A 9,706-nucleotide genomic window follows, 5' to 3' on the forward strand; every position below is an offset into this window, starting at 1 on the left:
GGGCCACGCCCCTCCAAACTCCCAAGTATGGACTTGGAGACAGGTGAGGAAGGAGGCCATCTTCAGCCATCTTCTGGGTGCAGACGTGAGCTGTATGCTTACACAGACATGGACCTGGGGCCACGGAGGGAGGGCAGAACGATTCCTAGTCCTGGTGGAGAATGGCACCGTTTCAGTCCTTACTTTGGGAAGGCTCTGGAGAGGTCGTCGCTGGTCAGAGTAGACAAGTTCCCATTGTGTGGGGATGGTGGGGTTCCCAAGGGAGTCCTGGGGTGGAGACGGTGCTGAGCACTGTCCAGTCCTGCCCCTCCCAGACTACACACAGAGAGAAGCGGCTGGGCAGTCCCAAGGTGAAGCCAGCGGCGCCCCGCTTTCCCGTGGCCCCCAGCGGCATCTGTGAGCACCTCTTGAAGTGCTCGTTATGTGAGAGATGCAAACCCTTATTTCTGTTTTGCAACAGGGTGGCACTGCAGCTAGGCTGGTCCAGAGCCCGTGACCCTCCTGAGCAGGCCCACAAGTGCCTGAGCCCGGGGCCATTCTGGGTGCAGGGGTGCTGGTCACTGTCCACCCCACGGTGTGCAGCTTCTAGAGGCTCTGGGAGGCGGCAGCCGGGCAGTGCCCACCAGGGCCAGCTGAGCAGAGGCGCTGGCTCATCTCCCTCCACAGGGCAAGCCCAGGCCTCCAAGATCCGCTGGTGACATTTCTCAGCTGCCCCCTGGGTCCTCAGGACGCTGCATATCCCTGTGGGCATGAGCTGGGAGACCTCTGAGGACATTTGGGGTACAGGTGGGACCAAACCTGTGTACCCCAGGAAATTCATGTGTGATGAGCAGTAGGACTTGGGGGTTTGAAAGAGTCATGTGCCCAGGGACCCAGGATCCTGGCACCCACCCATCTGTGTGGCACATGGAAGAGCGGGCTGGGACCGGATTTTAGTGGTGCAAGTGGGAAGGGTCCAGGTCACCACGGATGCCGGGCAGCTTGGAGACAGTGGCAACATGTCCAACACCAAGTGTAGGGGGCCCCAGTGGCTCCCATGGAGATGTGGGTCTCTGGGGAGCCCTAGGACTTGAGGTTGATTCCTTTCCCCATTTTACGGATAAAGAGGGAGGGAAGAGAGGCTGCATGCCTGGAGTCAGGCCTGCTTTCGGCTGCTCTGAGCCCAGCACTGGCATCTCAGTGTTCAGTTCCCAGGCCATGGTAAGCGTCAGAATGTCCAGGACTGAGCCATCCATCAGCAGCATGGGGCTTTGGGTGAGGGGGTGGTATGAGTCCCGCCTCTGGGGCTCAGAACTGGGACCCCTGCCACACCACTGCCCCTCGTGGAGCCTCGGTTTCCTCATCTGTGAGACAGATGGAGACATTAGAGGATTAATACCTCTGTAAGGACGTCATTCCTTCATGTGTCCCAGCTTCCCTGGCATCAAGGTCTGCCCCATGAGATGCGGTCAGGAACGGAACGCCAGGGTCCTGAAAGCCATCTTACAAGACCAAACCCCAGGGATGCTGTGCGTGGAGGGAAATAATGAATTCCCCTGCTGAGCCGAGCCTGGACACCTGTGGAGTACCACCGTCCTTCTGCTGGGGCTCACACCGGCGTGGCCTGGGCTTGGGGCCCAGTACCATTTCCACTGATCCTATGCCACAGCTCACCCCAGCATGGAGTCCTTCCCTGTTCCCCCAGCTTGTGGCCTAGCACTGTTTGCATCTCAAGAGCAATCTCATGCCAGGGTCCTGGGCTGGCTGACAGCATCTGGGGCCTGATGGGGATCTCAGGAGGCTGCTCTCCCGGCCTCCCCCCAGGCCTGCAGGCACTGTGGCAGTGGCCCTGGGCCAGGGGCCCCCAGACTCCAAGCAAGGTGCATGGGGGCCCAGGAGTGGATACCCTGCTGGGGCTGAGCCCCGGAGCCGGCCTTCGGGACCTCAGCAGCGTGGGCAGGGTCGTCTTCTAAGCATGGTGGAGACAGCTCACTGGGCCCTCGGCGGGTGGCCCGTGCAGCCCGGAGCAGAGTGTAGGTCAGCGCTGCCACCAGAACCAGGGCACCAGAGCCCAGCACCGATGCTGCTGCAGCTCCTGTCTCAATCTCAAATAACAGCAGGGTGTAGATGGACAGCGCTGGGGAAGGCGACGGTGCTCAGTTATGCAGAGGGATGATGATGGTAACAGAGTGGAAGAAAGGAGCCCGGGGCCGGGGGGGGGGGGCGCCTGGGTCACCTCCCATCCAGCCCGGAGTCCTGTGCCCAGACCCCCCATCCGCACACACACACCTGCCAAGTAGACAGTGATGCCACAGCAGATCAGGCCCAGGGCCGCATGCCTCACCGCACGGCCGTCAGAGAAAAACCAGTCAGACCTGGGACATGGGAATACGGAGGACAGAAGGCTCAGAAGGTGGGGTTGATGGAAAGGCCACCAAGGAGAGAGAGGGGAAGGAGCCCTAAGGAGGTGAATGAAAGGTGTAGGGCAGACCATCATGCATCTACTCACCTTCTTACCCACCTGTGCCCACCACCCACCCATCCACTTCCCCAGACATAAATCCACTCATGCATCCATCCATCCATTCACTCTTCCACCCATCCATCCACCCATCATGCACCCTTTCACCTGTCCAGCCCACCCATCTGTACGTCCATCCGTCCTCTTTCCCTTGGCCCATACCACACATCAGTCCACTCAACATTTAGACACATGATGCAGCTGGAAGCTTAGCTTCCCCCTCCACTCTCCCTTCTCCTCTCTGTCCCATCACCCCACTTTCCTTGCTTTCTTCCCAATGTCCATCATTCTCTGTTCATGCTTGTTTCTTTGGAGGGGGGGCAGGGTCATGGGGCTTGAACTCTGGGCCTGGGCGTTGTCCCTGAGCTATTCGGCTCAAGGCTACAGCCCTACCCCTCAAGGCTCAGCCCCACTTCCGAGATAAGTCTCTCATTCTCTAGTGCCTGGGCTGGCTGTGAACTGGGATCCCCAGATCTCAGCTCCTGAGTAGCTAAAATGACAAGCATGAGCCACCCCCGCACCCGGCTCTGATCGTGCTTTGGCTGTTCGTGTGTGCTGTGGTGTGAACGCAGGGCCTGGAGCTCGCTCAGCTTGCTCGCTCAGCTGCCTCACTGGCCTGAGCACCAGCTCTGCTCCTTTTGCCAGTGGTTTTGGAGATGGAGTCTCCTGGATTTCTCTGCCTGCTCCTCCTGGTCTCAGCCCCTTAATCACAGGATCAGTCTGATACGTCCATTCACCTCCACTTCTTCCCTGTTGGGCTCCTTTCCAGTGACAGCCCCAGCCCTCTGCAGACATTCAGCGCAGCTTTGGAGAGCTTCAGAGCCCCTTGGGAAGCTGGCACTTCCTGTGCTAGGATCTGCCCCAAACCATCTGCTGGAAACCAGTGCGGCCTCCACCAGACTCAGCGCCCCCCCCCCCAAATCCCAGTGAGAGATCCTCTGGCGGGAGGGCAGGGAGGGCCCTTGGCCCAGGCCCCCTCTGTTCCTGGCAGAGGCTTCTCCCACAGAGGTGTCCTCACCGCCAGGCTCAGTTCCTAGGCAAGGGCGCCGGCTGTAGCTGGATCACAACCAAGTTTGAATCCAGCCCACTGTCTCCAAGCCAGTTTGGAGACCCAGCCGCCCTAAGGCGCACTTAAAGTTGGGGAGCCACCGGGCTGGGGTGCAGGCAGCGATGGGGCGCAGGAAAGGGAGAGGAGGGAGGAGCCGGCCTGGCTAAGCGGGGAGGGTCCGCTGGCCCCGGCCCTCCGGGGCCTCGGTTTCCTCACCGGCCGATGCACCTGTTGAAAAGGGGCGGACGGAGGAGGGCAGCCGCTCCCCCCAAAGCCCGAGCCGGCGCGGGGCCAGGCCGGGTCCTCCTACCTGCCGGGGCCGGGCCCCCGCGCCAGCTCGGCGCCCAGGTGGCCGCAGAGGCCGGCGAGCAGCAGGCAGGTGAGGCCCAGCACCAGCGCCAGCGCGGCCAGCGCGGCGGCCAGCGGCAGCAGCGCGCCCGCCGCGTCCTGGGGCAGCCCCGGGCCCGCGCCCGGCTCCGCGCCGCGGGGGCCTCGCAGCTCCGCGCGCCCCGCCTGCAGCTGGAACAGCAGCTGCGCGCCCAGCGCCGCCAGCACGGCCGCAGGGATGCCCAGCAGGGTCAGCGCGGCCAGCACTCGGCCGCCGTACGCGCGGGCCATGGCGGGGCTCCGAGAGCGCGCGGGGTCTCCGGCGCGCCAGTCCCGCAGCCCGGGGCGGGAGCGAGGGTTTTCCCTCTCCGCCCGGGACTGCGGGGCGGGACGCGAGGGGCGGGGCCAGGGACCAGGGGAGCGCGGAGCAGGCGCTCCATTGGACCAGGGATGCTGTGGGGCGGGGCGGAGCGCGGAGCAAGCGCTCGATTGGGCCAGGGCTGCTGCGGGGCGGGGCCAAGAGCAGGGCTGTGTCGTGTGTGGGAGTGGCTCGGGATGGGGCGGGGCCTAGAGCTAGCGTTACATTGGACAGGGGTGGGAAAGGGCGTGGCCTGAGACTAGCTGGGCTTGGATGTGTGTGGGCGTGGCCCGGTAGAGGGCGTGGCCCGGTAGAGGGCAGGGCCTGGAGTGGACAGGGCTGGTGGGGGCCGGGGCGGGGCTTGTGAAGGGGCGGGGACTTGGGCTGGGTGGGAGTAGCTCATTTTGTGGAGGTTGACCCACCTTCCTCCCTCCATCCCTACCCCCCACCGTGAGCACTGGATTTTTTTTTTTATTAAAGAATTTATTAACATTGATTTTTACATCATATTTTAAATGACAAGTTTAACAAACAAGTGTTCAAGAAGTGAATCTCTATTTACAATCACTGGGACTTAGTATTTAGAATTTAATCAAAATTGGCCTAAGGGTTTGTATGTCATAGAAACATATTAATTTATGAAATAAAACATTCTGTCTATAGAGTCATAGGTTTTTATGTCTATATAGTTATTTTTATATTTCCATTACCATGTCCATAGCTTTGGGTATGCAAATATTGAGTCCTCGCTCTTGTACTCTTTGGATTTATAGCCACATATTAAGGATACCATGCACCTTTTGTTCCTTAGGTCTTGACTTGTCTCACTCAACATGATTCGCTCTAGATTCATCCACTTCCCTGTAAATGCCATTATTTGATCTTGTCTGTTGGCTATGTAGAATTCCATTGTGTATATATACCACATTTTCTGTATCCATTCATCTGCAGTAGGGCATCTGGATTGTTTCCATCGCCTGGCTATTGTGAATAGTGAAGAGATGAACATAGCTGAGCAGGTGTCCTTATAATACCTTGGGTCATGATGTTCAGGATAGATGCCCAGGAGTGGTATGGCAGGATCATAGGGAAGGTCTATTTTCAGTTCTTTAAGGAACCTCCACACTGCTTTCCAGAGTGGCTGAACTAGTCTACATTCCCACCAGCAGTGCAGTAGGGTTCCTTTTTCTCCACAACCCCACCAGCAACTGTCATTGTCTGAGTTCAAAATCTTGGCCATTCTTGTTGGGGTAAGGTGGTGTCTTAGGGTTGTTTTTATTTGCATTTCCTTTATGACCATAGATGATGAACACTTTCTCATATGCTTTTCTGCCATTTTAATCTCTTCTTCTGATAAGTCTCACTTTAGTTCCCTTGCCCATTTAGTGAATGGTTTATTGGGTTTGGGGGGGATTAGTTTCTTGAGTCCTGTAGATACTGAATATTAAGCATTTCTCAGATGGTTGGTGAATATCTTTTCCCAGTTGGTTGGCTGTATCTTCTTTTTATTTTATCCAGTCCTGGGGCTGGGCACTGTCTCTGAGCTTCGTTTGCTCTACCGCCTGAGCCACAGCACTACTTCCAGTTTTTCTTCTGTGTATGTGGTACTGAGGAGTCGAATCCAGGGCTTCGTGCATGGTAGGCAAGCGCTCTACCACTGGGGCACATTCCCAGTCCTGCACTGATTTTAATATAGTTTTTAAAAACACATTTAACATGTTCTTGGAGATATAAACATCACTACATAGACATAAAAATGTATGATGGCCTATATAAACATAATGTTTATTACATAAATATGTATCTATGACATACAGACTCAGCTTAATTTTAATTATGTTCTAAAATCTAGGTGCCAGTGATTGTATACAGATTCCCTTCAGGCATGCTAGGCAAGCATCCTCCCACCAAGCCATCTTCCTAGGCCCTTTTTACTCTTTTTCTAAGAAGTGCTGCCTCAGTGTGACTGGGGAGAAGGGCCAGCCCAGAAGAGCATTGATTCTGTGGTCAGAATGCTTTATGTGTGTCAGTGCCCACGCATGCCCGGTATGTGTGTCTGTGCCCGCCTCAGCGGCAGGACTGTGGCTGTGAGGTGCCTCTGGCCTCCAGGCTCCTTCCTCTCTCCCCTTATACAGACCACCCACCACCGTCGCGCCTGTCACCATGGACACACAATGCTTTCTACAGGCATTGGTATCTCATGTGCACATTCAACTCTGTCCCACGAATACACCCCACTACCCCACCCCCAGGGAGCTTCATGAGCAAAGCAAAGCAGCCCAGGTAGAAAGCCAGCCCTGGCTGGCCTTGCGGTCTGACATGCCAGGTAGACTTCGCTGTGAGAACGGAAGTGGCAGCTTGGCTGTGACAAAGCTATCGTTCTTTTTTTTTTTTTTTGCCAGTCCTGGGCTTGAGCACTGTCCTTGGACTTTCTCAAGGCTAGAGCTCTACCACTTGAGCCTCAGCACCACTTCTGGCTTTTTTCTATGTATGTGGTACCGAGGAATCGAACCCGGGTCTTCATGCATGCTAGGCAAGCACTTTAACCACTAGGCCAAACTCCTGGCCCAGCTATCGTTCTTATTACATAGTTACTGTCCTCCTTAGGGGACCTAGGGATCCCTCCAGCCCCCCATACAGGGACAGTGAGGCCCCCGCTGGCCGGCTCGGGGGCCTAGAACACATGGAACCAAAGAATGTGATACATTGAAACATGTGCGCTCACGTCTGTAATCCCAGCTACTCAGGATCTGGGGATCCAGGTCGAAGCCAGCCTGGACAGGAAAGTGGGTAAAACTCCAATTAACTACCACAAAGCCTGAAGTGGAGCGCCGAGGCCCCGCCCCGCCAGGCCCCGCCCACCGAGAGGCCGCCCTCGGGGCGGAGTCAGAGCGGAGACCCCGCCCCTCCAAGAGCCTCAGGGCGGGGTCAGAACAGCGGCCCCGCCCCGCCCTCCACCAGGCCCCGCCCATCTACAGGAGACAGAACAGCGCCCCCCCCCCCCCGCCGGTCCTTCCCCCAGGCCCCGCCCTCCGCCCGGCCACGCCCCTCCAAGACGCCTCGGGGCGGTGTCAGAACAGCGCCCCCCCCCCCCCGCCGGTCCTTCCCCCAGGCCCCGCCCTCCGCCCGGCCACGCCCCTCCAAGACGCCTCGGGGCGGTGTCAGAACAGCGCCCCCCCCCGCCGGTCCTTCCCCCAGGCCCCGCCCTCCGCCCAGCCACGCCCCCAAGTCGCCTCGGGGCGGGGTCAGAACAGCGGCCCCGCCCCGCCCTCCGCCAGGCCCCGCCCATCTACAGGAGACAGAACAGCGCCCCCCCGCCGGTCCTTCCCCAGGCCCCGTCCTCCGCCCGGCCACGCCCCCCAAGTCGCCTCGGGGCGGGGTCAGAACAGCGGCCCCGCCCCGCCCCCCGAGCCGGCCCCGCGCAGGCCCCGAGCCCCCGGATCCACGCGGTACTTGCGACGGCGCAGCGGCTCCGTGAGGCTCCGCGGCACGGGGTCTTCCAGGTCCTCCGGCAGGAGGAAGCTGCGGTCCAGCACCTCGGCCGCCTCCTGCCAGTTGGCGAAGCAGGCGGGGCCCAGGCGCTGGATCTCGTCCGCCGCGTCCCGCGTGAGCACGTCCCCGCCGGGCTTCAGCACCACCACCGCCGGCAGGCGCTGCACGAAGAACTGGCGGCCGAGTTCCCTGCGGGGAACCAGGCGGATGGGCGATCTGAGCCCGGGTCCCGCTCCGCAGGCCGGGGAGGGGGGGGACTCAGGCCTCGCCACCACGTCCGCCCCACCCGATCCCCCTCCCACCGGGGGTGTTGCCCTCCCCACCTTAGTGCCCTCTGACTTCAGCCCCGCTCGCGCTTGTGTCCTGTGCTAGGCTGCCGTCTCCCCCTTGGTTTTTTCAAAGCCCCCACCATCCTCTGTATTTGTGACTTCATGTCATTGTCGGGAATGGCGTGGGGGTGAGGACCCCCGTTTAGTGCCGTAAACACCGCGTGGGAAGGTGCAGCTGGGCACAGGCCACTCCAAGGACTGGACCCGACTGAGATCTGAGGCCCATGGGGGTGACTGGAGGGGAGGGGTCCCGGGGGCTGCACAGGTAGAAGGTGAGGGCACCGCCCCCCTGGCACCAGGTGGGGGGCCACGTTTAAAGTCAGGAAGTTGCCACCTCATGTTCCATCTTTGAGAGTTTTAACACAGGGCCACATACCCGTGCAGACCCTGCACACAGCAAAAAGGAAAAGTGGCCCATTTCCTGGGTTTAATGTAGACTTCCTTGACACCTGACATTTCTTGAGGTGAGGGATGGAACTCAGGGCCTTGAACACTTAGGCAAGTGCTCCACACAGCCTCTAAGAACGCTCTCCCACTAGTCAGAGTTCACACACACACACACACACACACACACACACAGCCAGGAGCTAATGACCCCGCCTGTAATCCTAACGACTCAGAAGGCTAAGATCTGGGGATCATTGCATGAAGCCAGCCCAGACTCTTATCTCCACTTGACCACCAAAAAGCCAGAAGTGGAGCTGTGGCTCAAATGTAAAGCAATAACCTTGAGTGTAAAAGCTCATGGACAGTGCCTAGAGTCCAAGACCCAGGACTGGCCCATAACAAAATAAAAATAAAATAAATAAATATACAAATAACCTATCACCCCATGTACCTGACTTTGCCTTGCAAAGCTTGAGCCAATGAACTGCTCTGGGATCCAGAGCGCTGCCTCCCTCTCCTGTACTGAGCTAAGGGGGATCCTGCCTTACTTCTATTGCAGGTGGGGTGTCTCAGCTTCCAGGCTGCTTTCTCTCCCCTGTCTAAGTCTAAGCTGCTCCCCGAGCTCACATGCCCTGGGGAGGAGTGGGGCTCTTTCCAGGCGCTCCCTCCCGCAGGCCCCGGAGGCCTCACCTCCGCAGGCCGTCCTGGAAGGGCAGGAAGAGCCACTTGTCCGGCATGTCCCTGAGGAACTGGCCCTGCTGCTCCTCCGTGGGGTCCTGGGACACATACACCAGGGCCAGCTGGGCCGCGCGCAGCACGTAGAACTCGTCGGTGAGCTGCACGAAGAAGTCGCGCAGCACCGGGGCGAAGGCCTGGCACCGCGGGCACGCGGCCGCCCCGAAGAACAGCAGCAGCAGTCGGTTCTCCAGCCGGCGGCACAGCTCTGCCTCGGTGTCCAGCGCGTCCTGGTCGCCGTTGTTGCGCACCAGGACGCGCCCGGAGAACAAGGACGCCATGGTAGCCGCGGTCGGCAGCCGCCTTCTCCCAGGACCTAGACCCGGAAAGCTCAGAGCTGCTAATCCGCCCATCTGCTCGCCCCGGCTGGGGGCTGAGGCCCCGCGGGGATCCGGGGATCGGGTCCCCAGCTCCCTGCCCAGCTCCCCATCCCCGCAGCTCCAGCCCATTCTGCCTCAGAAGCCTCAACAACGCGCAGGGTGCAGAGCTGCGGCCGCCGGGCCACGGTGGGCTCGGGCTGGCCCCACGCC

At 59.5% G+C, this 9,706-nt stretch overlaps 2 protein-coding genes across 2 annotated transcripts; both read right to left on the reverse strand.

Moving 5' to 3' along the window:
• Positions 1-509: 509 nt before the first annotated feature.
• On the reverse strand, positions 510-4,166 carry Tmem221 (transmembrane protein 221). The gene is made up of 4 exons (XM_090355593.1): positions 3,859-4,166; positions 2,269-2,354; positions 1,886-2,116; positions 510-1,343 (listed from the first exon to the last, which is right to left on the reverse strand). The coding sequence occupies exons 1-4, from the start codon at positions 4,164-4,166 to the stop codon at positions 1,288-1,290; spliced, it is 681 nt and encodes a 226-aa protein (XP_090211719.1). The 3' UTR covers positions 510-1,287.
• Positions 4,167-7,613: 3,447 nt separating this feature from the next.
• On the reverse strand, positions 7,614-9,457 carry Nxnl1 (nucleoredoxin like 1). The gene is made up of 2 exons (XM_090351459.1): positions 9,132-9,457; positions 7,614-7,914 (listed from the first exon to the last, which is right to left on the reverse strand). The coding sequence occupies exons 1-2, from the start codon at positions 9,455-9,457 to the stop codon at positions 7,614-7,616; spliced, it is 627 nt and encodes a 208-aa protein (XP_090207585.1).
• Between the last annotated feature and the right edge of the window lie 249 nt (positions 9,458-9,706).

This window comes from Megascapheus bottae, chromosome 1, assembly GCF_031878675.1.
Source record: "Megascapheus bottae isolate mThoBot1 chromosome 1, mThoBot2.hap1, whole genome shotgun sequence".
In the NCBI taxonomy this organism is placed as follows: Eukaryota; Metazoa; Chordata; class Mammalia; order Rodentia; family Geomyidae; genus Megascapheus; species Megascapheus bottae.

What these genes read in the sequence shown, in the direction of transcription:
- Tmem221 (XM_090355593.1), bottom strand. Translation starts at nt 4,166, where the DNA reads ATGGCCCGCGCGTACGGCGGCCGAGTGCTGGCCGCGCTGACCCTGCTG. An exon ending in CGGGGGCCCGGCCCCGGCAG is followed by an intron (nt 2,355 to 3,858) that starts GTAGGAGGACCC and finishes CCCATGTCCCAG; the next exon opens with GTCTGACTGGTTTTTCTCTG. An exon ending in CATCACTGTCTACTTGGCAG is followed by an intron (nt 2,117 to 2,268) that starts GTGTGTGTGTGC and finishes CGCCTTCCCCAG; the next exon opens with CGCTGTCCATCTACACCCTG.
- Nxnl1 (XM_090351459.1), bottom strand. Translation starts at nt 9,457, where the DNA reads ATGGCGTCCTTGTTCTCCGGGCGCGTCCTGGTGCGCAACAACGGCGAC. An exon ending in TTCCAGGACGGCCTGCGGAG is followed by an intron (nt 7,915 to 9,131) that starts GTGAGGCCTCCG and finishes GGTTCCCCGCAG; the next exon opens with GGAACTCGGCCGCCAGTTCT.